The sequence below is a fragment of the Oryzias latipes genome, chromosome 13, assembly GCF_053564925.1.
Source record: "Oryzias latipes strain Hd-rR chromosome 13, Olatipes_Hd-rR_3.1".
In the NCBI taxonomy this organism is placed as follows: Eukaryota; Metazoa; Chordata; class Actinopteri; order Beloniformes; family Adrianichthyidae; genus Oryzias; species Oryzias latipes.
The window spans coordinates 33,656,924-33,684,762 of NC_136249.1; the positions used below are offsets into that span (position 1 = coordinate 33,656,924).

At 44.2% G+C, this 27,839-nt stretch overlaps 1 protein-coding gene and 1 long non-coding RNA gene across 8 annotated transcripts; one reads left to right on the plus strand and one right to left on the minus strand.

Moving 5' to 3' along the window:
- Window positions 1-2,314: 2,314 nt before the first annotated feature.
- Window positions 2,315-5,794, minus strand: LOC144981798 (uncharacterized). Of its 2 annotated transcripts, none has more exons than XR_013647285.1 (3): window positions 4,019-5,794; window positions 3,844-3,924; window positions 2,315-3,447 (listed from the first exon to the last, which is right to left on the minus strand). It is a non-coding gene; the product is annotated as an uncharacterized LOC144981798 (long non-coding RNA). The 2 variants fall into 2 exon arrangements; XR_013647284.1 differs by having other exon boundaries at window positions 3,798-3,924.
- A 630-nt stretch (window positions 5,795-6,424) lies between these two features.
- tmem91 (transmembrane protein 91) lies at window positions 6,425-27,506 on the plus strand. 6 transcript variants are annotated; one of them, XM_004075475.5, is made up of 4 exons: window positions 6,425-6,565; window positions 16,740-17,694; window positions 23,402-23,548; window positions 24,878-27,506. In XM_004075475.5, exons 2-4 carry the CDS (start codon window positions 17,260-17,262, stop codon window positions 25,031-25,033), a joined length of 738 nt encoding a protein of 245 aa, XP_004075523.1. In that variant the 5' UTR covers window positions 6,425-6,565; window positions 16,740-17,259; the 3' UTR covers window positions 25,034-27,506. The 6 variants fall into 6 exon arrangements, with proteins under 6 accessions (XP_004075523.1, XP_020563683.1, XP_078786339.1 ...); XM_020708024.3 differs by lacking the exon at window positions 6,425-6,565 and adding an exon at window positions 7,083-7,371; XM_078930213.1 differs by lacking the exon at window positions 6,425-6,565 and adding an exon at window positions 11,105-12,054.
- Window positions 27,507-27,839: the final 333 nt, after the last annotated feature.

The following is a 27,839-nucleotide window of genomic DNA, read 5'->3' on the forward strand; positions in this document are numbered from 1 at the left end:
TCTTTTTCAGATATGATCAACCGTTTCCACGCTAAGATGAACCAAGAAGGGACTTTTCAGGAAGATCATGAGAAATTCTTTGAATCAAAATGAAAAACAAAGGTGTTTTTTGTTTGGCTAAAATATATGAGAAATTGCATAAAATGGACGAAAAGGAATTAACAACAGCAGAATCAGGTTGATCGCAGAATAAAATGCAGTGAAAAATCATAAAAGGTAACAAAACATGAACTGACCTGAACCCAAAACGCACCAATGCTCACAAAATAAAACTTTTACACGATTAGGAGATCAGATAAACAGATCAGGGATTTTCCTGCAGTCTGTTGAAAGTCAGAGCTAAAATGAAAACTAAAAAATGAGAGTTCTTCAGGGGATTTCTTCCTCTGCAGGGCTCACAAGAAATCTTATAAATCTACTACAGATTTTTATTATTTCTTTATTTACGCTAATTTAAGGTGTTGCTATTTTTTGTGACAACATTGTATACATTTTTGTTGTTTTCCTGTTCATGCTGTGTTTATTTATGTTAGTTTAATTCAAAAATTAAATGTGTTTGACTTTTCAAAAACACCCAGATGGAAGTTTGGATGGAAAAACAAACGTTGAGGAGCTCAGACAACAGCTGTGATGGTTCAGATTCCTCTGGATGAACTCCTGGAGTCCCTCAGGAGTCGGTTCTGGGTCTCCTCCTCATCTTCACTGCGGATCATGTCACGAAGAGGTGAAACCGCAGCTCTGAAGGACCGTTAGCCCGGCAACAATGATCCACAACGTTTTGGATGTTGGGATTATTTAAAATTCTCTCCTTCCCACAATCGCCTTCAAGGTATTAATCAAAAATGAACATATATGAGGCAGGAATTTAAATGCAGTAATGCAGAGAAGAAAAAACATCAGACAGAAATATTTGAAAAAACCCTTTTAAGAAAAGAAAATAACAGTAAAACAGAGCAAGGTCCTTTAAATCTATTTTAGCTTTACATCAAAGAGTTTTTATTGTAATCCTGGTGTGACCAAGCAAAGGTAACTGTGAAGGTTTTTGCTCCTGAAAATGAAGGAAATTTGCAGCTTCTGGGTGTTTTTTTCCTGCTTTCTGTTGTGCAGCAAACCGATGAAGCCACACCACATTTGATTAAAAACGTGCTCATTTCACGTCTGCATCAGTGACTTTTGTTGCAGCTCTGCTGCAGCCACCTGCAGTTTCTCTGGACGCCTTAAATCAAAATCCCAAACAGTACATTTCCTCTTCTGTCCAGTGTTTCCATGTTACTGTTCCTGTCTGGTTGAGTGGAAAGTGTCTGCAGGAGAGCTGCAGGTGATGTAATTGCTTTTCTCTGCTCTCATCCATCATGTTTTGGTTCCTGCGTGCGTCTGCCTGGAGTTTTCTTTCGCAGGTTCTTTTGGATGGACGAATGCTGGAAGAGGGAATCAAACCGACTGGACCATTATTCATGTTCCCATGCATGGGAACATGAATAATCCTCTTGAAGCTCAGCCCCACGTCGACACGACTGAGCTGCTGAAGCTCACAGGGAGGCGAGCCAGGGGAGCCGCTGCTTCCCCTTCATGTGTCTCCCATTCCTTCCCCACAGGTTTCTTTCAGCTTCCTGTCCAGCTCTGACGGCCATTCCTCTAAATATTTCCTTCAACGGCCAAATGATGTTTTTCATTTTATTTTAAAAAAGTTTGAAATTGAACCTTAAAGTCAAACCAAAGTTCACCGACTTCTGGTTCTTTGTTGTCCAGTTATGGCAAACCTTTGACGAGGCACTGCACGATTAACTACTTAAATCTTATTTTTGTTCAAAAAGACTAAATCAATAAATAAAAGACAGTCATTTAACTGGTAACATCAACATACTTATATAACAAACCTTCCCTTATTATAAAAGGAAATAAATATGCAGAAAAAGAAAGAGAAAAAACAGCAAATAAGAAAAATACATCTGCAACAGAAACAAGTGGAAATTTCACAATATTTAGAACTTTTGGGGTAAAAACATTAAACCCCGCCCCCCTCACTGAAAGTTCTTTGTTTACACTCTCCCCTGCTAGCTTACAGCCCCTCACACCCCCAACCTAACATTAATGACGAGCAATATTAAAACTATCTAGCCGTAGAGTTTGGATCCAGATTCCAGCTCAGAAGAGGGAAACAAAGACGCTCACGGATCTGTTTGTCTGACAGTGAATGCATCAGAATGGAGCGGAGCACCTCCCAGCGTGTTTCCTACGACACAAATACCCTTTTTGTCATCTGCTCCTGATTTACAGAGATTTGATTAAAGAAATAATCAGACATGCAGTTTAGAGCTTAAAGTTCTTTATTAATCATCAAAAAAATGCCACAAAAACTCCATATTTGTCTGAGTTGGTTTTAAAAATGTTCTGTAAATACCATGATGGCACTGATATGAGGACGAAAGTATAGGTTGATGGACGGAAAAAGTCAGAAATGACTGTTTCTGGCTGAGACGGCTCTGCTTCTTCCCTCTAAGCCTACGCTTCTTAACTTTAAAGGTCGTATGAACAGAAATGGACTCCTCTGGACTGAAAGAGGGTTCAGTTTTCACACGACAGAGTCTGAATGTTGGTCTGTGTGTTTTATTCCCAGAAACACGCCTGCACACATGTGCGTTCTCCATTTTCAGCATCCTTGTTAGTATTTCTTTCCCATGTCAGATGAATAATTCAGAGCCTCCTCTCCTGGAGGCTGAGAGTGGAACTGGGGCGTTTGTGGGCAGGAATGAAAGAGTCATGAGGGCCAAGTTTGACCAGGAACACTGTTTCAGGGAGGATGGAAGGGCAGCAGCGGCGTGAAAGGCTGCACACCAGCCCTCATCGGCTGGGATGGAGCGGCTGCATCTGCATTTTGCTGGCAGTGCTTGGCACGCTCACAGCACCTCTTGTTAGCGCTTTTCTGGAGCAGGAATAATAGATGACTTCCTTGTGAAACATCGATACAGAGCTGTGGAATAAAAACAAAGTTCACAAGATCACCAAGAATTTGTCCTTTTCACTTATGGGCAGACAAACTCTGAGCAAGAACCGGCAGAAAGTCCAGTGCATGATGGGAAAACTGGCAATGTCTGAGCTGTTTCCACAAAGCAGAGCTGACGGATTTTACTGCCGCCTGTTTTATGTTTGAGATCTCCAGAACGCAGACTGTCTGACAGCAAAGCTGGAAAAATACGAGCTACGAGCTCGTCAAGATGAAATACAGCCTGAGCTTCCAGCTTTCATTTTCTGAAGATAAACTTTAGTTACAGTTCAAGGCCGACCTTCCCGGGACCTCTGCAGGATGGATGAACGTGTGTCATCACAAGCTGGTATTTGACTTTCACCTGTCTAATCCCGGGTTGGCCTAATATTCAGAAATCTGCTTGGAGCTGCGGGCAAATGAGGGAGGCCACCATGACACCAGTCATGGAAAAGAGTCACTTCCTGCAGATCAGAGAACACGGTGGTTAAAAGATGAACTTTGGAGATTTCATTCGCTTCAGATCTAAAAAACACGTTAAATCCCAGAAAGTGAATTGAGTTGTCAGTGTCAGTCAGCAGGTCACTGCAGAGCAGGGATGATAACTCCACGCCTCAAGAGCTTGTTTTGCAGTTTTTTTTTTGCCCCACCCACTGCTAAGTACCTGAACCAGGTGTCTCTAACTAACGAGCTGTGAGGAGAAGGCACAGAACAGTCAGGACAGCAGGCTTTGTGGTCTGCAGTTCATCCCTGCTCCACAGTGACTGCAGGTGAGATCTTCAGTAGCAGATGTTCAAAAAGCATCTAAGCAAACCTCGGTTTGATTTCGTCCATGCATGTGCCAGAAAGTAACTTCTTACAAAGTGAGAAAGCGAGCCAATCGAAGCTGTGGAGGTTCTCTCTTCAGCCATCGGTGCATCGGGCTCACTGGGATCTGAGCGCTGAGAGAAAGAAGAGCAAAAACTTCTGCTAAGAAAGCCTCATGGTGGATTCAGAGGTGAGATGCATGGATCAGCACGCTGCTTGGACACAAACCGTGGCCTGAGGATCACAGACCCCATAACCCTGGGTTCCTCACTGTTTCCGAGCAGGTTTTTGGAGCGTCGGTCAGAGTCAGAATGAAGCAGCCAGGATCAAGCAGCACTCCATTGTCATGAATTGTGTTGCTTCGCAGCAACAAGCAGGAATGTAATCAAACAAACTTAACATAGAAGATAAAAGAACATCAAAGCATGAGACAAAATTGTGAAACCCCCTCCCACTTTTTTTCAAAAGGGCGGCTTTTGAGTTGGTTTATCTCCATAGCAACCATCTAGTTTTTTGGTTGACTGGGTGTGTCCCGAACAAGTTAATGTAATTTATAAAAGAATTGGGAAAAGTACATTTTTAGATTTCTGTGGCAACGAAGGTTTCTTGTTAACCACGCCCACATTTCTAATATATTCATATCATGTGTTATGTCATTTTGTTCAGCTTGTGCCAACGATTCACGTATTAAATTTTCACAATGATCCAGTGAAAAATGTGCAAGCAACGAGGGAAACGCCACTTGAACTGAGCGAGCGTGACGTCATCCATAGAAACTGGTTTACTTGTGGCTCCAACATGGCTGGCATGTCCATTCCGCCATGTTGGAGCCAGACGTTGTCAGTGATCTGTCTGAGTCGACGTTTCTACGGCAAGCACTCTCACCAATCAGGAGTGAGCTTCTTGGAAGGCCACACCCCTACCACTTCAAAAGCGGGCAACACAAAATCTATCAAACGTTTTGAACATTGGATTTGGGGGCCGGTGGGCTCCTCCTACTTTTATTGATTGCTCAGTTAATGACTTAAATATCAAAAACCTGCAAGGTATCTATACTGGCCAGTAGAGTGACTGAGTAACAGCTGTTTATTTCTGTATAGAAGTCTTCCTGGAGCCAGAGGGCACTTCCTGTTTGGAACACGAGAGGGGGAGGAGTTACTCAGTCCAGTTCTCATATGCAGTCAATGGTTAGTGATGGTTTGTCCTGTGGGGTGGGGGGCCTCTCCCTAAAGAACCCGTGAAAGGATTTGGTTACACACATCCTGAGCTTTCCAGACGACAATGTTGCAGATAAAGTTCTGCTGTTTTCATCGGTTTATGTTTGTATTTAGTTGAAACGACACGATTCTCATCCGGACATGGACTTTTACTGCACGAGGAGCAGCACCAGGGGACGTCTAGCATCAGAGGTGTCTCCTAACTTGTACTTTGCAAGAGTGCAGATTCCAGGGAAAACTTCAGATCATCTGAAGATGTGAAATAACCCGAAAAAAAGATGGATGTTCAGGAATAGAACAGGGCTGGAAATCTTCCTCCTTCCGGCAGACAGCTGTGTGCGATCAGATCAATACGTCAGGAGCAGAGCTTTTGTCAGCGGCGCCCATCGTTAGTGCCCTCATTTCATCTCTCGCAGCAAATCAATTCCACCTCCTACCCGCCCCCCTCTGTCCAGTGACATGTAAAACACAGAGGAAGATGGAGGAAGAGGAGAAGAGAGAGATGAGGAGGAGAGGGTGGGCTCAGACTGATGGACTGGGAGGCAAACGGAGCATCCAACCCGGGCGGCGGAGCAGCCGAGCAGGCCGGATAGAGGAGCAAACAGCAAAACAAAAACAAGCCAAAGGTTAAACCCCTTCCAGGGTGTGTGTGTGTGTGGGGGGGTGGGGGGTCAGTTTATCAAATTAAGCCCTGGATTGCTGCTCCTGAGGCGGGATGAAGGAGGGATGCTTGTTTTTGCATCTTGGAGGACTGGTGGGTAAAGTGGGTCACAGGGTGAAGTGGACCACACACGCGCGCGCACGCAGGGTCAATGCATAATCACTCCCCTCCCCCCCTCCCCTGCAGGTTGTGTTGGATTGCTGCCTCTGTCCACTTTCGAGCTTAATGCGCATCAGCCCGATTTTTTTCCATCTCATACTTTCACTCCGCCCGCATGTATTTGTTGCACGTGAGGCTCAATCCTTACAATGAGGATTCGCACGCGCCTGCTGCATCTGCGAGCGTGCGCGCGCGCACACTCACTCAGCGGTTGACCTTAACTCGCAAGTCTTGAACACAAACCTAATCTGGACCCAAATTCGGGCTCTGGCCCGGTAATCTTCTTAGAGGCGTTGAAAAGGCAGACCGGCTTCACTCCGCTTCGCTTCCGCCGTTTCTCTGCTCGTGATGAACGGCGCCAAAGCGGCGGCTTTAGGACCCGGATCTCCATCCTCCACAAGAAGAGGAGGTGGAGGATCAGATGGACAAAAGAGGAGAGGAAGAGGAGCAGAGAGGCTCTGTGTGGAAAGTTGATTCAGTCTCTGCAACCGGAATTAAGGAAAGACTCGCTCTGAGAGGAGGAAGAGGAGGAGGAGGAGGAGGAGGAGGGAGCTCCGTGGATGCGGCACTGACTGAGGATGCGCAGGTGGAACATTTTCATTAGAGAGAGCAGCTGAGAAGACAAGTTCCACTTCGTCTGCAGCTCCCACGGAACGAGCGCGCGCCTGTTTGCTGCACGGAGGCAGCGGTGGGACCTCTGCGTCCCCCCTCCCACCCACGGGGCAACGAGGACTTAAGGTGAGGAGGAGGAGGAGGAGGGAGGAGGGGGAGGGGGTCTGACACTGGAATAATGATGATAATCTGGTTTTTAATCCGATTTTTCCTTTCATTTTTTTCAGTTAAATGATAGAATATTGAACACATCTCAGCTCAAGTTCAGTTTTTATTTCAGTTAAAGTTTAAAATCTTGCAGTCTGTGAGGAAGTTTCAGCTCAGACTTATTTTTTCTATGAAAACATGATTGCAAAAGCAGCAGCAGCTGTTTTCAGCAGCTTTTAATATTTATTTTTCCTCCTGCAATGGAGCTGCTGCTGCTGCTGCTGCTGCCGCTGCTGCTGCTGCTGCTGCTGCTGCTGCTGCTGTGACCCACAGCAGCAGCTGCTGCTGCTGCTGCTGTGGGTCACAGCAGCAGCAGCAGCAGAGCAAACACCTCACTGTGTTTCTCGGCTGTTTGCTCTGTGAGCACACACTCTCCAAAGGCACGAACCCAATCTGTCAGAGCACACATTGGACCAGCCTTTAGTTTCGAGCGTGCGGGCGGACCAACAAAAACCTCCGGGAGCTTCCAAAAGGACATTTCCAGCCGCTGGCGGTTCGTAATTAAGAGCAGGACTTTTTTCTCTGAGAGAGGAGGGACGCTGCGCATCGTGCCCCCAGTGAGGAGGAGGATGCTGCTGGAGCAGAAAGCTGCTGCATAAAGACACGTGCTGCTCAGCTCCATTTACTGAGATGATGCTACATCCATTTAGTCGGGTTTCCCGAAGGTCTGACCTTTGCCACTGCAGCCAGTGTAACTGAATCAGGAACGACGATTTATGCAAAAGGTAACAAAGTCCATGCAGATCAATACAACAAACACCCGCTCACTCTGATCTTTGAGGTAGTTTGAAGTCGTGTGAACGCGTGCAGCGCTTTTCTTCCTCACTACCAAACAGATTCTTTTAAACCAAATTTCCACCAGCTTCAAGTTCCGGAGAAAAATGAGTTACATTTACATTAAAAAAGGGAAAAATGTGAAACTCAAAGTCTGCTCATGAGGAGGGTTTGTATTTAGTTTGCTTTCACACTGCACTCTCGAGAGTGCACACAACCATCTGTAGTCCTCGTGTAGTTCCAGTAGCCGCTGTGTGGGGGCGCTGTTTGCCCAAAACAGATTTTAAACAGAACAGAAAAAAGAAACAGCTCATCTGCTGAGCACCTTCACCTCCTCACTGCATGTTTAAAGCAAGAATTGTTCTGCTTTTTCCCCAAAGTCATGCTGTGGACCGGTTCTTCCTCTGTCATGTTAAATCACAACGTTTAATTTTCTTAATTTCTGGCCAAACACAGCAGTGTAACATTCTAGTAGCAGCATTGTTCAGATGTTCAGACCTCTTCAGAGTAATCACACAAATGTAGTTAAATTAGGAGTTTATAAGATATTTTTTATTTAAAAACAAACAAGCAGATGTTCATCTGAACCTGGACCTTTGGTTCTTCTGGACTTTCCAAGGATGGAGCAGAAAACTCAGTTTCCATTCCAGACTGATTTTTGTTGCACCGTTTATGTCAGGTTTAGGTTGTGAGGGGCTGTAAGCTAGCAGGAGAGCGTGTAAACAGATGGATAATAGGAAGCGTGGGAAGGCTTAGGCACCAATAGTCCCGCCCACAACTCCTGCCGCTCTGCAGAAACCATGTCCCATTTCTTCATGTTTAAAAGACCACTGGGAATGCTTTAAAATACATCAAAAGAGGATCGCAGTGGGTCTTTAAAAGGCTCCTGAAGAGAGATATGGACTATAAAAATGAGATTTTCTTCTGTATTGATGGTCCCAGATCTATTTCAAATGTAAAACTGTCTTTAAACAACTCGTCAGATATGTTTCATTTTTCTACATTTCAGAGCTACAAATAAAAAATAAGTTCTGAAAAACATAACAAAGAAAGAAAAAAAACAGAGGAGCTGTGAGAAAAAGAAATGTCAGGATGTCAAAGAAAAGACTGTGACCTGATGATGGAGACAAAAGAAGACACTGACAGGAGCAACAAAAGGTGCAACATAGACGAAAAATAGCAAAGCAACACAAGTCACTAAATGAACAAACACAGGAAAGTGTGAAACAGCTACACAATACTAACAAAATCTGATTAAACGGTCTGGTTTTCAGCTTAAGATCGCTGCAGATTTCATCTCCAGAACCTCATTTAAAGCGATCCAGAACCTCCATTGAACAAGAAGGATTGATCTTTCCATCATTTAGTTTGCTGGGACGCAGATTCTGGAGTTCATCAGAAATCCATCGCTGAGTTGTGCAACAAAAATGGCGAGCAGAACTGTCGCTATCCAGACGTACAGTTTAGACCCAGATTCCAGGAAAACAAAGACGTTCTTGGATCTATTTGTCTGCAGGTGGATGCATCAGAATGGAGCATTATGGCCCCGCCCAGTTTATTTTTTCCTACGTTACAAATCTGATCTTTTTCAAACGGCATTTTTTCATCTGCTCCTGATTCACAACGATTTGAATAAAGAAATACTCAGATTGCAGTTTTAATCTTAATTATCTTAATAAATGTCCTTCATCGGGAGAAAATTGCCACAAGAATGCGTTAAAAGCACAATTTTCATCAGAGTGGATCGTTAATATTTCATAAATCGTAACCAAAACCAGGAGTAAAAGCTGAATGTTTGCGGACCAGAATGGTTGAAACATCTGGAAGAAGAAAAACACACTAGAAGAACCAGGCTTTACCCCCAGGAGTGTCTGTGCTTTCGAAAGAGCAGAGATGCTCTGATGAAAACATGCCATGAAGCTGACATGCATGCATGCGTGCACACATGCACGCATGCATGCACACATGCACGCACGCGTGGATGTAAACCCCAGAAAAGCGCACAGACCGACTGTCAGTGAAGCAGAAAGGCTCGCTCATGCATGCAAACGAACACAACAACGGATCATGGTGAGCTGCAGGCAGTCCTCGATGTCCGTAGACTCACATTACAGTACAGTGACCCCCCCATACAGAGAGGGGGGGGTGTCCTCACTGCGCTTTAGCAACAGTGACGCTTGATGTGGTCGTGTGGGGGGCATGACGGCCTCCTATAGTGTGTGAAACAAGGTGAGGTGGGGCAAGAAATGGAGGTTTACATGCAGGGGGGGGGGGGGGGGGTCATGTCAGGCTGGCTCCGTGGAGGAGGGGGGGGGGGCTGCATGTATCTGGAAAATCTGGCTGTTTTTTTTTTTTCTCAAAAAAAATCTGCAGGAATGAGAAGACGCAGCGAATGCTGGAATGAATGCGGAGGAGCGGAGCTGGAAAGCAAATGAGCCGGAGCTTCATTTATCCTGCAGCGACCGCCGAACGCGTTTCCATGGGAACGTGCTGTTACTTTGAGCGCTCTGTGTTCCTGCTTGTTTTTTTGCTTATCTTTTCCGCTCTCAGCGGTCGCTCCGCAGATCAAGGCGAGGAGAGGAGGAAGGCTGGGGATTCAAACCCATAGATCGATACTGTCCTGGACCGCGGGACCACCACATACTTTTCACTATTCTTCTTTTTTTGCTGCGCCTCTGAGCAAAAAATGTTGCCTCCGCCACATCCTCAATAACCAGGGAATTTTTTCTATCCCTCCCAAAAAAAGGATGACATCACAACGAGCAAAATCATTAAAAAAAAGGGCCAAGATCTCTTATTTGGCTCAAAAAATTAAAATACATGTGTTGGGGATATCAAGGAAAGTTTTGATATTATTATGGGATGGCCACACAACCAATGGCTCACAAAAGCAAACTTTTGTTTGAGCGATCTTCACAAAATTTCACACATGAACTGCCAGGTTAAGTCTGTTTTTGTTGACCTTTGACCTTTTGAAGAGGTCTTGAATTAAAAAAAAATCCTTTTTAGCGCCAGCAACAACTTTAAACTCCTGAGGATTTCATTTCCTAACTCCTTGAGCAACACTGGGAAACATGGGCAGAAATAAAGTTGATTGATTTTCATCAATGTTAGTGTGGGGAGCTGGCTAAAGCGCCATCCCTCGTTGCTCGCTCGTTTTTTTATTTATTTTAGCCGTATTATCGTGAACATTTATTACATTAATCCTTGGCTCAAGCTGAACGTAAAGATTTGACAGACGATATGACCATATTAGGAATGTGGCCGTGGTTTATTCAAACTAAAACCTCTGTTGCCAAGGAAATCCAAAAATGTCCTTTTGTCGATTGTTCTCAAAATCACACGGACCTGTTTGTCACCCCCTGGCAACCAAAAAATAATATGGTTGCCATAAAACCAACAGAAAAGCCGTCATTTTGAAAAAACAAAGTGTAAGCGGCCGGGGGCCTGACAACGCCGCTCTCTGCGTTATTGATGTTTTTCACTCTTGACGTCGCTGCCCTTTCCAAAATCTCTTTTTTACTCATATCTCCTATTTCTTTGACTGGAGTGCTCTTCCTGGGTCTCCTTGATCTGTATCAGCTAAAACGCCACAGGAGGAGGAGGAGGAGGAGGAGGAGGAGGAGGAGGAGGAGGAGGAGGAGGAGGAGGAGGAGGAGGAGGAGGAGGAGGAGGACGCGCTCACAGGCTGACAGGAGACTGCAGAGTCGCTGAAAATCCCCATTAGGACTCAGCAGCAACTTTTTCCTTTGGTTGCACATTTCCGGCTTTGCATTTCATGTCATCGTCGGATAAAATGGGAGCAAGAAGGAGACGCGCTTTTGTGCGGCTGGATTATGGAGGAGAGGAAGGTTAGGAAGGGAGGCGTCTTTGTGGAAGCAGCCGGCTGAAAGGAGAGGGGGGAGTCGGCAGCGGAGGGGAGGACCTCCTGTTAAAGTGTCAGTGGTGATTTGCAGAGGCGTCCTTGGAAAGCCCCCCACCTCCACCTCCACCTCCACCTGACTGGATGCTTTATGAGCTCTGCCGGATCAGAGAAGGAGGCGGGCGGATAATAGAGCTGACAGAAGTCTTTTTACGGTGGGTGGGTGGCGGTGGAGGGAGGCGGGGGCGTAATAAAGCTGAGTGCTGAGTCCTGGAATGAGGCTGCAGGGATGCAAGGAGAGGGAGGCGGCCTGCTGCCGCTGACGTCATGAAACCATCCCTCCGCCGGTCCGGCCTCCGCGGCGCCATCCAACGCCACTCTTTGTTCCTCAGCTTTCTGGAGCGATGAGTCACTGACGTGACGAGTCCACAGAGAAGAAAAGCTCTTGATTGGATCTCCGGAAGTTTGTTGAAGGGACGTTTTTCCTGGTTTACGGTTTGAATCCGACAGCCGGTTTTCTGTTTGGAACGTCCAGCGTCACCAAAAGTGTATTTAGTAAAGCATTGTCAGAAATGACGTGACAACCGTCCGTCCACGCTCTCAGCAGCTTCCCTGTGGTCAGGGGGCGGGGCTTATACCATCTTGAGAGGAGGTATAAAAAATAAGGCCCTCCATCCAAACACAACATTTTGGTTGTGTTCATCTTTGTGTCGGCTTTACACGAGCTTCTGCGGGGATAGCAGTGAGTCACGCTGCGCCGGAGGTCAGCGAGGTGAAAAAAACAACCAAACCGCCCGTTTGTTGAGAGCAAATTCATTTTACATCCAGATCATGAACATTTCAGCTCGTCTTCTTCATTCTTCTGCAATCATTTGGTACACATTTGATCCACTTTGGTCTCTTTTTTTCGTCTGTCAGAGGAAGGACGGCTCATTTGCTGCTCAGCTGAGGGTTGTGTTAGAACAGCAGCCGAGCTGCTCATGAACCACCGCTTCAGTGGTTAAAACGATCGGACAGGAGAAGACATGACCTGCCCGCTCCTGCAGCTGAGGCTGCCTGAGCACCGATGAGTGCAGAAATGCAGCAAAGCTGAAGCTTTTTTAAGCTTTAAGCGCTTCAATTTCTTTATTTTTCTAACTTCAGCGGCAGCAGCCGAACTAACAGATTGTTGTGTTTTCTCAAAGCATCAACTGGGTTTTTTTTTTTTTTTTACACATGAAAGACCCACTCCAATGGCAATCGTGTTTTTGGTGTTTTCAACGTGTTCTTGAGAATCAGAAGCAGATTTAAAAAAAAAGCGGTTTCAAAAGATTGTAGTCATGATGTAGAAAATACGCTGAGCTCTCTCTCAACAAAGGGGAGAGGAAGGGGGGCGGGGTTGCTTTGCACCAACGGTCCTGCCCACATATCAGAGGCAAAAGGTTTTTTGGGATTTTGATAAAAACAGCATAGTATTTTTAAACACCTTAAAAATAGATCAATAGATGTTTGGAGAGGGACTTTAACAACCGCAGCTCGTCAGGGTTAGATGTTAATCTGATTTATCTCAGAAAACCTAAAACTTAATGACATCGAAACAACATAAATCATCTTTTTCTGGCATAAAGGAATTACTTTAGAATGAATGTGTTACGTTTTTGGGATGTGACTGAGTTCATTCCTCATCTGTTCACTGCTCTCCTGAATCAATTCATCTCCTTTCTGTTAGTTTTATCTGTTTTTTTCTTTAAGTTTTTCTCATAAAAACAAATTTGCTCATCAACTTTTTGCACAACTGTGTTTCAAACTGAACAAATTCAAACTTGAACGACCAGCAAACGTCTTTTTCTGCATCAGTAGTTTGATTTCAGGAACACATTTTCCTTCAAAATGACGTTCTAGAATCTAGATATATGGATGGATGGATAGATATGCCTTATTGTCACTGTCCAATTGGACAATGAAATTGCAGTAATCTCCATTTAAGTGCAAAAAACAAATCTAACAAAGTCTAATTTAAAACATGTCAATATGTACAAAGAAAATGTGCATAATTATGTATAGGTGTAACCCTTGTGCTATCCCAGGCACTTTAACGTTGGGAGTTGGGTCATCTAGACCCACTAGACAGTGCTCTGAACCTTTTTTCTTCAATGATTTGTCAACCTCACTGGTGTCCATGGATTACATGAAATCTTTCCACCTTTATCCACCTTTGTCATGGTAGGGAGAACACGTCAATGGAAGGGGGGGGGGGGGGACCATCTAAGATAGAACAAGGGATAAACATGTCAGATGTTCTAAAACAGCATGGACGTGGGGAAGTGTTGACAGGTTTACACGGGCATTAGTACACACAGATGTACTAATGCCTACCTACATGTTTTCATATATAAACATACATTGGCATGTGCTGTGGCAATTTTTAACAGCGCATTTTGGAGTTTAGCAGGGTTGTTGCCTGGGCAAAGAAGCTATTTTTGAGTCTGTTTCTGTGGGTTTAGATTTTCCGTCATTGTTTACAAGTTTCTCCAATTTCTTTTTTTTTTTTTTTTGAGATAAAGCAAGCAAAAAAGGAAAATTGAAACATGAATTTCTAATTTAGCTTCTATTCTACAGCCAAGAAGCTGTTCATTGTGTTTGTGAGGGTTTTGTTGAGTTTTCTGTTTGCTGTTCTTCACTCGTTTGCCTTTAGTCTGGTTTCAGGTGACGGCGATTGCATTGGCTTCATTGTTTGACGGTTCTGCAGTTTTTTAATGTATTTATTTTGTTAGTTTATTTGACATTCCACTTTAAATGAACCAGATTTTCATCTGTTGTCCCTGGACAGGTGGTCCATGTGTCTCCCTATAAAAACAAAGAGAAATTAGCAACAAACATGAGAATTAGAAGTATATCAACATTAAAAATGGGGTCAAATCATAATGTACATGTAAAAGAACAGCAGTAATTGATATTTAAGCCTGTGGACATTTACGGCGGCACAGATCGATTGGAGAAGGTCAAAGGTGTAATGGGTGGTGACGTGTTCAACTTCAGCTGTTTGTCCTTCTGAGTTTATGAGAGTTTCTGCATCTGTTTCTGTATTTTAGTCTTTTACTCCTGACAGTTTGGATTGTTTGCATCTCAGCATAAAGGCTCTGAGGTATATTTTCCAGTCAGTCCTGGTTGGAGACAGGGAATCTAAATGTAAACGTCTATTTTTTTCCGGCTGGTTCCCTTTGTCTGCTCTCGATGTTCTCTGTAGATGTTTGTCTTTCTCGTCATTTTTGATCTTTACATTGAGAGGAGTTGGAAGAACAAAGCAGTAAGTCGCCTCCTGAGGATCTCAGTTGTTCTTTTCCTGAGACTCGACGATCTCTCATGATGGCGTCATTAGAGAAAAGCGCCGTCAGCCACGAGACTTTTCTGATATTAGAAATGTTTGCTCTTTGAAAAGGATCTTTGCTGCTCTCTGCACTGCAGAAACTGAATCTTCAGCTCCCACTCTGCTCCTCTTCTGATCTATTTTCAAAGCGTTCCCAGTGGTCTTTTAACTACGATTAAGCTGTTTTTAGCCAAAATCTGAAAGTCCGCGGCCCTTTCTAGGACACAGTTTCTGCAGGGCGGCAGCAGTTCATTAGAAGTTTGTGTCTTCTAGATGACGACACGTTAAAAAAAAAAAGAAATTTGCGTCTCTAAAAAGTGGGCAGAGAAACCTCCCCTCCCTGTTGCTAAAAACCGTGTCACAAAGTCCCTATGTCAGTTCTTGTGCTTATTGCATGGAGGAAAATTGGTCATACGTGACAATATAAGTAGAAAAAAGTGTGAAAAGTTGTGTTCGTTACGTTAAAACATGGAAGAAGTACGAATAAAGCACGCAGAGAAGACGTAAACCATCGAAGAACATGAACCATGCGTGATTATTACGCTGTTTACATGCAATTTATTAGCGATTCGTGCATCAATTACGTTATTTCAATGTGATAAGTGTGCCGTAGACGTGATATAAAAGTTATACATCGGTGGTACATGCCTATAAAGTCGCTTAGACATACGTGGAACGGCCGTGGAAAGCTACACATGTGCGTGTGCATCTTGCAGAAATCCCTCACAGCTGCATAAGATTTATGGAATAATAAACTACCGAAAATACGCATAAACTGCGTAATTCTCAACCAACCAAACAATTATGAACAGCTCAAAATCGAATTTACGTAAAGACCGATCAGCCAGAAACACTCAACGACTAACGCAAGAAACGGAGCAAAATTTCATTTGGATAAAAAATACTCAATATGTGTCCTCCATAATTCAGAAAAATGCTACAAAGACGTGTTAAAAACTGCATTTCCATCGAGGTGGCAGTAAAAAGGCTGTGCTTTTAAGACAAATAGTTTTACTCGTCTTTAACCCAATTCTTGAGTTTCTCTTGTTGGACATATTTTTGGGTTAATTTTTAGATTGTAGTGGTTTCGTTAAACCCAATTTATGCTTTTATCCCCTCCAGAATAAAAAATAAAAAATCTTCCAGAAAAAGTGTTGTTTTTAACTGTGGACTTTTTAGTGTTTATTTTCTGTTTTGCAAGAAAAACATAATTGTATCAAGATCGTTTTTTAGTAGCAACACAATCTTAGTTTGGAAAGACAATTTTTTTTTACCCAATTTGCAGATTAATTTTTTTATTAAAGAAATAGTATGGAATTACATACCTGCCAATAATTGAAAGGGCGTAAAGACAACTAAGCGGGCGTATTTAGGAACTGAGTGGGTGAACATTAAAACTGTGCTGTCATTTAAAAGTTTAGGAATAACTGAACGTTTAGGGGACAGAGGCAGAGGAGTGCAGACGTGAACTTTTTTCTTTTAGCAAATGAAAGCGAGCTTTTATATCTTTATGTTTCTTGCTTTTGGGAGATTCTGACCAAACAGCCCGGCGTGTATCGCTGACTCAGCTGGAACTGGACCAATCAGAGCAGATCCTGAGGGATGTGATGAAATCAGACATTGCTGGTGGGCATTGATCTCCCATGATGCTTCACCTTTGAACAGCGTTTGTGGTCAATAGACCATTTGAGGTGATGGAATGAGGAGGAGTCATCTGCTCACATGCTTTACTGTTACACACTTGTGTGTTAACAAGTTGACAATCAGCACGAAAAGCCGTTGAATCCCACGGGGGGGGGTAATCAGGACAGGCAGCCTTTCAGATCCCCTCTCATTAACTAAGCGCATCCGAGCTCGCGGTCTCGGAGTGGGAATTTTCGCCGGGGTGGCAGAAACTGAATAAATGAGCTAATTATAACTCTGCACATTCAGTCCTTTGAGGACTTGAGCAGTTAGTGGAATGGCAGAGCGCTGCTGAAGAAGGTTAGAGATGCTTGCGGGGATGGAGGCTCCAGATTATGGGGTTCAGATTTCTGGATCCAGTGAGGAAAATATTTCACTTAGGTTGGGAAGTCTAAACATTTTGTGTGACCTTGTTCTTCTCTTAACAGATCTCCTGGTTGGACGACAGAAGCCTGTTTGCCGTCAGAGAAAACAAGAACCAAAACAGTTCAGTGAGTTTTGTGTGAAGCTTCAGGTCCAGCCGGGGTCGCTGGCTGCTTCCTCTGGAGAAGAAACGTGGAGCGCAGCTTTCTTCGGCCCCCCGTGAAGATCCTGGCAGCTTGAGCCAGAACGGAAACAGCCGATCCGTCCAGTCATCCATCAGAAAAGCCGGAACCGTCGGGGTCTGAGAGGAGATGCAGGGTCAGCCCACTCCTCACAGCGTCCAGGAGAAGGTTCCCGTCAGACCGTTCAGGTTCCCGTGAACTGGGCGTTCTCCATTGTCTCGTGGATGAAGCCCTGCAATAACAGAAAAATGAAAGAATGGGATTAAAGATGGATTATCCCTAAAACCAGCAAAGCAGCTGCCTTTGCATAAACCGATTGCACGCCCTTCAGACCACCGATTTGACGATTACACCTGCCCGTTGATGTGGTGGAGTCCCGTGCGGTTGCTCTTCAGAGAAGGACATGGATGGTGTGGATGAGCTGGAGCACCCTCTTCTGGGAGAAACACCTGACAACAGCTGGGCCTCTGTGCCCGGGTCGGGGACCGGACCGGGACAGGACCCAGGGGGCCGGATCAAGAGCCTCCTGGTGAAGTGTGAGGAGGACAAGGCCTACCCTCCTTTAGCGTGGAAGAGCTTCTGTGGGCATCCTCTGGATCTTCAGGAGCAGCAGCTGTTGGACCCCTGCTCCTTACCCCGCACCCTGGAGTCCTTTTACCCCGCAGCCTCCATCTGGGGCAGTGCCAACCCCGTGCTCAGCAAAGACTACCTGGAGACCACCTTCGTTGACATCCGGCCCGACCCCGCCCTGGAGAGGAAGCTTTTGGCCGAGGCGCAGGACTTCCGCAGCGTGTCCTACAGCATGGACGACGAGGACGACCTGCTTCCTGACTCTGACGTAAGTCCCGCCGCTCACATGAAGCTTTAAATCCTTTAGGCAGAGCCGGGCAGCTCCTGGAGAGGCAAAGGAGTAGCAGCGAGGAGCTGGAAAAAGGGGCAGAAGTTTGCTCTTCTGCAAAACGTATCCAGAAAGCTTTTGTCCACCAAATGCTAATAGTGTTTGAGATCCATGGAATCATCTTATTTCTTAGCACACTTTGTATTTATCAGTGAATTTTCATGAATTGTTCTCATCACGGGATGGAGTTTATGGATAAAGTTCTCTCCAGTCCTTAGTTTTGAACTCTTTTAGGCTCTATTCTGTCCTGCAGCAGTCCTGAACGGCAAATTTGAGTGAAAATTTTGACTGCTACATTGTGGCAAAATGGGAAATTTTACTTTATTTCTAACTTGCATAATTTTGACTATAAATATTTTTTATGGAGAGAAAAATATTATAAGTTATTTAAGGTTTAAGTTGATTTATTCTGGAATAATATTCCTGAGTGTTTTTATTCATATTAAAAAGTTACATTTGAAAATGTTCTCAAATTTAAATTTTAGCGTGTTTAGTAGATGTTTATCCCGTTCAACCTAAAGTATGGGATTTTGGCCCCTTTGTAATTGAGTTTGACATCCCTGCCCTATGGTTTTACTGCCTCATTACACCTCGAGCATCATCGGGAAGCTACCTGAGAACAAATGTTGGTTTGAAAGTTTGTTGACATTAAACTGCGTTTGCGTAGGGAGTTTGCAGAAGTGGCGCCCCTCTGTTCCTATGTTCATATTTTTTACCGGAATATTGGGAAAATGTATTACATGAATCACACATTAGGAATGTGGACGCGGTTGACAAAAAACTTCAGTTGCCAAGGAAATCCAAAAATTTATTTTTGCAGATTCTTTTAAAAATGACATCGATCCATTTGTCACCTTCAGGAGACCCAAAAATCAAATGGTTGCTATGGAGATAAAACAACCAGAAAAGCTGTCGTTGTGAAAAATTTTTTTTTTTTAATTAATTTGTCACATGCATCGGTGGTGAGTAGTCAGACTAGTCAGGCCATACAATGCCACTCGAGCGTCAATTTGTATTTTGACTTAAAATATCTTGAGCAACTGAATCTGGTGATGATCAGGGCTGAGCCCCGTTTCCTGAAGCTTCACCCACATCAACCACCAATGGAGCTTTCTGGACTCAGAAACATCAATGTCCTTTCTGGTTATCTTGATCCCGATGCTCTCTGTTTGGACCATGTCTGTAAATGTTGTGGAACTTTTCTGGAGAAAAGGTGCCTGAAATCCATCCTTCACATCCTCAGTGCTCATCCTAAAATAGGCAGACGAGCAGTTCTGTCAAATGCAGGCGGCAACTGGAGGCTTACTGTCAGGTTACGTAAAGCTGTTCTGCTGCAGAGGAGAAAATAACACTCCTGCAGTCGTTTGGGGGTTGGGGCTGTTTTTTGCTCTAGGAAAGGAGAACTCCGACATGTCCTTCACGTGTTCACTTTTGGTTGTTTGGGAAATTTAAAGGCAGGTCAAGGTGCCCTACATGCACCCATACAGGTGCGCTGGGCTTTTGGGTATCCCGGCTGATGGAGGGTTGTACCAAGGAGCTGCTGCGTCTTAAACACCCACTTCCAATGAAACGTCCACGATAACACACATAAATGCAGGTTGGGGGTTTCTGCGCATAACCCTTGTGCTATCCTATTGGGTCCAGATGACCCGATCCTTACATTGACGTGTTCGCCCTACCATGACTGTGATGAGGATGGGTGTTTCACAGATCCAGGCAGTCGTGTTCCAATTGCAACTGGTTTATTTTTCTCCACAATTCCCCAAGTGCAATAATCCTCAGTGAAATTTTACATAGTTTGAACAGCACTACACAGGAGAGGAGCACATCCATGTCTTCCCTCATTGCCCGCCCGCGGCAACTAACCTCTCCCTCTTATATACGCTACGCCCCTCCCATTAGGCTGGATTCTGCATATTCCTCTGATTAGTCCTTTGCTTGTCATTCTGGCAATTTCTGCCACCTATTTACAAAGAAAATAAAATTAAAAAAAACATAGAATAATTCCAAACCATTTAGGAATAAATCCCTCCATCCCAAAATGCTACAAACAATAATAAATAATATATTTACATGAATAATTTGTTTTTCCCCCATTTGTGTGATGACGTCATTTCCGCCCACTGCTGCCGGTCGCGTCTTAACACAGCTGATCAGGTGTCGCCTCCGTTTGAAACTCGCGGTCCTTAACGGCTCCCGGTAAAGCGCATTGAGTGTGCACCCTCAACACAACCCACCCAAGGAGCGCCTGCCTCGTGACACAGCGTCTGAAAATGCGGTGAGAGGTTAATATGTGTGGAAAAACTGCGTGTGTATGCTTTTGTGTTTGTGTGTGCGTGTGCGCAGGTGACTGCATCTATAGGCGCTCCGTCACAATGACAAAGGTGGATAAAGGTGGAAAGTTTTCATGTAATCCATGGACACCAGTGAAGATCACAAATCATTGAAGAAACAAGGTTCAGAGCACTGTCCAGTGGGTCTAGATGACCCAACTCCCAGTGTTAAAGGGCCTAGGATAGCGCAACGGTTTAACCCCTTGCAAAGCTACGCACATTTTTAAGACTTTTTTCAATCTCTACGTACAAAAACGCGCTAAAAGTTAAACCAAGTCAAACTTTGAGCAATCAGTGACTCGGATTGGTCGTGACAAATGGATGACGTCCCCAAAAGTTCACGGAGGTTTGAGAATGGATCATAGAAATTAATAACTGCGGTTTGTGCGTTTACGACACCAAATCTTTCATTTATCGGAAACGAGCTGTGAAAGAGAAAGCCTGGAGCAAGTTCGTGACATTTCACACCAAGCCTCTTCCAACTGAAGGTACCCGCGCTAGCATTGGGTAGCAACAGTCCAGTGTGAACACCATTTGCTAAGTGTATTCTCGAGTCCCTTTCTTGGTGTGAAGGTAGCAGAAGAGGGGCACCGTGTGTCATGCAGTTCCTTTGAGGCTCGTACGGCCACCCCAAGGGGCGCAGTGTGTGTGGTGACTTTATCGTGATGTATTTGTAAAGCTAATGGACGTTACACACCTATGACGTACGGGTGACATACAGTCAGTGGCGATTCTGGCACAAATGACGCCCTGGGCGAGACACATCAGTAGTGCCCCTCGGTACCCCCCATATTAGGACCCAGAAATATACATTTGCTTATTATGGTTTACTTTATTGTTCAAACATACAAGTTTTAAAAAAATGCAACTGAGGCTTGTAAATTCTTACAGCTTATAGGACTGTCATGCAGCAGAGGGCGCTGTTTAACGTTTAAAATGAAACCTTCAGATAACGAGAATGAAGGTGCTCCGCTATTCACATCACAGAAAGGAAATACTGAATGATTTTTTTCCCCTCGACCGTGCCGCCCCCTGGAAAATGCTGCCCTGGGCGACCGCCCATGTCGCCCATTTCAAAAACCCGCCACTGCATACATTTTCGTACTGCCACACTCTGGTCACTAGTAAGGTGGGAGTACTGGCCCTTCAATGCCCGTCCACACAAACTGCACTCTGATTGTCTAATTAGCTTTTTTCTAACAGTCAGGCTGCACACGAGGAGCACGCACGTATCACATGAACGGCACAAACAGATTCCTCAGTCCTGGATGTCTTTACGGGTGGGTGCTGGCAATCCATTACAGGGCATGCACAAAATAATAAGGTTGAACCTATCACCATAAAAAAACACTCCGAAAAAATGAACCATGCATGCGCATAACACGCTTCCTTACCCCTTACTTACACTTGCGTGTTCACTGCTCCGTGTCGCCGGCAGCATGCCCGTAGTAAAAATGTGCATTTTTGGCTCTACTGGCTCACCGAGTGGTCCTCAACGTTGATTTTTTCTTTGTGCTGGTTTAGCCGTTTCTCACCTGCAGGTCGCCCGAATCCACCCATTAAGGACATTTAGGACTGAGTCCTAAAGCAGTGGGTTGGTTTGCTCCACATCAACAAGAGAGGAGTGATCGAACCTCACAGCTTCTCCTCCTCCGCGTCGCCTCAGATCCTTAGAATCTCATTTGCTGAACATTGTTCTGCCATGAGCTCCAGCTGTGGAGCAGATCAATTATGCACAAAGAGGGATGATCAGAGTTTCCTCACATGATTAACTTTTTATTTGAGCGCAGCGTTTGTCTGCAGATGGATTACCTGCCTACTTATCACCATGAAACGCACACGCCTGTGTGCTGAGTATTATTGGAAGTAATCTTGTTAGATGCAACGCCTGCTCTGCTGCTTATGAGAACTCTGAAAGCCCAGAAAATCCAACAGAAACTTTGAATAATAAAAGTAAAGAAGCAAATTAAAAACTCACAGGGCCAAAAAAGTAATTCACCTTTAACACACTTTTAAATTTACATCGGAAATACAAAAAATCTGCTTTAAATAGTATTTGTTTTTTCTGCCTCAAACCACTGAAACCACAAGTAAAAAAAAAAAGGCTGAAAATATTCATCATATTAAGACTAAATTATATTCTTATGCTCGTTAATTATTTTTACACTAAAGGAAAATGTATGAGTTTCCGTTGTTTCTGTCTCTTTTAAACATTACTGTAATTATAAACTTGATTTGTTTAGATTAACGGAGGAAGAATTTGTACATAAAAGCAAAACACAAAGAATAAAATAATAATATTAAATCAAAAACTATAAATACACTATGTCTTTTAACTGAATTAAAAAAGACAAATTTAAAGAAAGAACCAAAAAAAATTTAATTATTTAGTTTTACGAAAACATTTAAGTCATTTGAAATAATAATAAAAGTGAAAAGTTCTTTGGTGCGGGGGTATGAAAGATAAAAACATTTTTTAGAAATATGAAAAAAGACAAAAAAAATAATGTAAGAAACGTAAAATTAGCATCGAAACATATTTTAAACAATATAAAACCAATTCATACGTATAGATTTTTTTTATTTGTTATATTACTACAAGATATATCTAAATGTGAACTAAAAAGTTGAATATTTTTTAATGGATACAGCAGCTGAGCTCTGCATAGATGACACCCAAAGACTAAAAAACACTGATTTCTGTTCTGAATCCTCACCCATCTCTGCATAACTTGTGACTTCACTCGTGTTTTTAATTATTATTATTTTTCTGAATAAAAATCTAGTTTAACCTGAACTTAAAATGACCCAACTATTAAAAAACGTAATGTTTTGTGTGTTCCAAAAAGCAGATTTTCTTTCTTCACGCTGTTTTGTGTGCAGATTCTATCTGCTGGGCTTCATTCTTCAGAGCTCATTTCCAGTGTTTTATGTTGGTTTTTTTAGCCTGTCCCTGTAAGTTTACATTAGTAGCTGCGGGTTCTTGAAGTGCCTTTGAGCAGAAGAACCTGCAGCAGATCAGAAAGCTTCCCGTTTGTCTGCAGAGATGCTCGTCCTCCTGGGGTTTCCTGCAGAGTTACATCATGTCGCCAGGACCTGATTTCCACAGATTTCATTTACTCAGCCGCCTTTAGGGGCTTCTTTACATTTTCTTTCTTTTCTATTTGAACGAGGAAAAAGCTGTGAAGGATCTGCTCTTGCTGCACAAGCGGACGTCAGAGTGGACGGCCAGGAACATTAGCAAACAAAGGTTTGCGCGTCTAGAGGTCAAAGTGTGTTTGAGGGCCTGAAAGCGGTCTGTGTTTGAATCCCAGGACTCCTCCTTTGATGACTTCAGTGACACAGACAGCGAGAGCAACTTCCCTCTGATGATCCCTCAGGACTACCTGGGTCTGGCCTTCTTCTCCATGCTCTGCTGCTTCTGGCCTCTGGGCATCGCTGCCTTCTACCTTTCACAGAAGGTAGACACGCAAACACACAAACGCACACACACACACAGTCCTGAAAGACAAATCAAACACAAACCACATCAGAGGAAATGATTGCATTTTTGTCCACAGCAGGGAGTTTTCAATCAAAAAGGTTTGTTCTGTCAGTCGGAGTCACGAGTCCCTCCTGCTGCTCCTCTGTTTGGATTTTCCAGGAGAATAATTTCAATCTTCATCAAACTTTATTTAAAAAAAAAAAGAGCACTTTTCATGCCCAAAACAGATCTATTCATTTTCCTGTAAAAAGCAGTTCATGCATAAACATGTCAATTTTTACGTTTTATTTTTACTGAAATAAAGAAAAACTTTCACTTTTTTTAAAAGTCATAATTTCCTTTGCCTTTTAAAAATCATAATGATTAATGATTTTTAACAAACAAATCAAAGGATGGAGAGAGAAAAGCTTGACCTTTAAGACGTTGTGTCTTTGTGTCTTTAGTGACATCATTTATTTAGTGACGTTAGGGGCGGCCGTGGTGCAGCGGTAGGGCGGTCGACCCATGATCGTAAGATTGCAGGGTCGATTCCCGCCTTGCACGCCCATGAGTCGAAGCGTCCTTGGGCAAGACACTGAACCCCACCTTGCCTCTGGTGGTAGGCGGGCGCCTGTGTTTGGCAGCGGAGCCGCCACCAGTGTGTGAATGTGTGAGTGAATGTGTGTGACTGGGTGAATGGGTGTGTGACTGTAAAGCGCTTTGTCCTTGTAGGAAGAAAGGCGCTATATAAGTATACGCCATTTACCTTTTACCATCACCGGTTCGTTGTTTTTAGCATCATATCTCTTTTCTCTTCCAGCTCAACATCAGAGCAGCTCAGACTTGATGCTCATCCGCATTTCAACGTTTTTGAAGTTAAATGGACATAATAGAGGCATAAAAAGTGATGATTTTATTCAAAACAGAATTAAAAATAATGAGTCACCACAAAACCTCCTGAACACCTCTGTCATGACTCGACACAGGCAGAACAATAATCAGTTAACTTATTTGTAAAGGTACCCAGCAGTCATCTTGAAAGGCCTTCGGATGCGATCAATGGCCTTCATTAAGGCCTAATTAAAGCCATAACGAGAAAAACTCAAGGTGATAGATTTCCAATATCCTGAAGAGCCGCCCAGGCAGAGGTCAGGCTGAAAGGCAGCGGCCGCCGCGGCGTGCGCTTCAGAGATAAAACATAATAGAGGCTTAGCGAGCGGGCAGATTGAGTGGATGAGAAAAGCATAAGCCAGCGACAACGCTGGACGATGACAAACGCTCCTCTCTCCTGATTTTTAAGCCACTAATCTTTCTATCTTCTCTCCAGACCAACAAGGCATCCGCTCAGGGGGATTTTCAGGGCGCCAACGCTGCCTCCCGCCAGGCTCTGTGGCTCTCCGTGCTCTCCATCGTGTTTGGAGTCATCACCTACATCTGTGCCATCGCCGCGTTGATTTCCTACCTGTCTGGAAAGCCGCCGTAAGAGGCCGCTTGGCCCCCAAAGACAGCCCCGATGAGCACCTGCGAGCACGCCACGCGGATGGCCGGTCTTTGGTTTCGGCGTGACTTTGTGGGCAGCTCCTTCCCCATCACTTCATGTAGAAGCTTCTGTCCGTGGACCCGTGCATCACATTTTAGCCAAAACTGAAGTTCAAGAACCAAAAAAAAAGAAAAAAAGCTTCCTGAGAAGGAAGGATGACGGAGAGGCGAAGGGACAGCGCGCGGGGGGGGGGGGGGGGGGGGTGTCTACCTGGGAGATGGAGTCTGCACATTTTCATGAGGGTCAGAACAAGGACGACGATCCCGCTGGACCTGGCTGGCACTGTCACTTTCCAGGAGGAAGATGAAGATGATGAACTTCTCCTCCGGTCAAGCTGAACCTCCTGAAGGCTCATCCCAGTTTAAAGTCACAGCCCCACTTACTGTTTACCTGCAGGAAGAAAAAAACGCCACCACCGTTTATGCCAAGTTACATCCTTAAGAAAAAAAAGCGATTAAAATTAACGAGAGTGCCATTTTTGTATGAAAAATATGAAAAAAATGTAGAAGAAATTGAAGAAAAGATTGGACAGGGAGGAGGCAGATCTCTGAGGAACCGTGCCAAGGCGTAAAGATGAACATCTGCCGCTGAGCTGTGAGCTCAGATTCATGGGTTTCCTCCTGCAGAACCGTGCAGAACCTGCAGAAGGCCTCTGTGCAGGCCTGCTTCCCGCTTCGCTCTCATCTGTCATCTGCCCCCAAATTCATGCAGGAGCAGCTCAGATGACAGCGAAGTCACTTTGATTCCACCTGAAATGTGCCATAAGCTGAAGCACGTAGGACAACTCCAGCAAATACACAGGACCCGGTAGAGGTGAGAGCCCACCTTTTCTATTTAGCTGTACAGTTTTTTAGAGTCCACGCTTAGTCGGTTATTTTCTGTTACCCCACAAAAACTGCTAACTGTCACCGTGCTGTCATGTGCACCTGTGGTATCTGTGTGTGGACCCCACCAGAGCGCTGCGCACGGCGGCCGGCTCTCCTGACCACCTCGACTGCATGGAGGGTGAAAAGTGACAAGATGGGATCAAGCCATGAACTTAAATGGCTTCAATTTGGACTAAAAATCTCATTTATTTATTAATTGAATGTTCTGTGGGAATGTGACGAGACAGAGAAGCTTAAATGTCAGCAGCACTTGTGACGTTCTATGATACGGACACACCGGGCATGTGATGCGCGTTCAGGAACGTGCTACGCGGGCATTCTTGAACGCCCTTACAGCGTTCCCGATACTAGCGCAGGAGCTCACAGCTGGAAGAGGCTTGGTGTGAAATGTCAAACCGGTGCACATCTGGTTCCAAGATCTTTCACAGCTCTATTCCCATAAATGAAAGTGTCAGAATTCCAGCCGAGCACAAACCCCATTTTAATTTCTGCACGGTGGCAGCCACTATAGACTAACCCAACCACCATGGCAACCACTCTCACCAATCAGGAGTGAGCTTGTTGGAAGGCCACACCCCTACACGAAATCTGACAAAGGTTTTAAATGTTGGGGCCAGCAGGCCCCACCTACTTTTATTGAGGCATCAGATCATGAAAAATTGAGTATTCTCAAGCTTGAAAATGTAGAGTAAGACAAGTTCTTCTGACCAATAGACGGGGTAACAGCTGCTTTTTTCTCTATAGAAGTCTGCGGGAGTTTGGCTTCTTGGAACCAGCAGGTACTTCCTTTTTGGAACATCGGGGGGGAGGAGTCACTCAGTCCAGATCTCATAGACAGTAAAAATAAAATGGCGAGTGCCTGACAGTGGAGTAAGTAGTGAGTGACTTTACGTGTCTGTTTTTCATTGGACCTTCTTTTCTAAGAAGCCCCCTAGTGGTCATCTGGTGAACTGGCCTGCCTATGATGTGCCTCAGACAGGATGATACTAATGTGATTCAGAGGGCCGCATTCCTGCTCGTTTACCAACGTTAGCTGCTCTGGCACGTCCTTATTGGCTGGACGCACCTGGACTGGCGGTTAGACTCACGGGCCTGAGGTTATCGCTCATGGCGAAAAAGAATTTTAAAATAAAAGGCTCAGGATGAACGTTTTCTCAAAGTTTAAAATGTGAAACCAAAGCCATGTCATCGTAAGCCCCGCCCACTAACTTTCATATTTAAATGACTGCACAAAGCAAAAAAAATGAAATCAGCCAAATATGTCTATGTTGTAACTACACTGATCCCCAAAGCTGATGACATATTTCCTAAATGGAGTATTTTTACATTTTGTCCCTTTTGCCCCTCCGTAGCACTGAGGACACGCCCACACCGCTCTCAGGGCTGCAGCCTTGAAGCGTTCGGAGGAACTTTATTTTTGGATCATCAGAACCTCTAAAAATACGGTTCACCCGTTTCCAGGGTTCATTCCTTTAGTTACGTGTGAATGTTAACGTGAAAAATCAACAATAAACCACAATGAAAACTCCTGTAGGACTGTTTTCTGTCCAAACTAAACCAGACCAGGATTTGTACACAAACGTAGAATTATGAAGGGGAAAGTGTGTGTCCATCAGAGGGGTTTGGAGTCTCTGTGGAACTGGAAGATCCTCTCTGAGGCTCTCTGGCTGAAAGCTCGACTCACCTTTGAAAAGAAATGTAGAAAAAGACTTTAGTGCCAGACGGGTCATTCTACATCCTAGCAGACGACCAATCCTAAAGGCCAACAGAGGATCAGAACTGAAACACAGAGACAAAAGGATGAACTGAGGCTGAAGGCTAATGAAAAACTGCTTTTTTATGAAATTAAAATAATAATTATG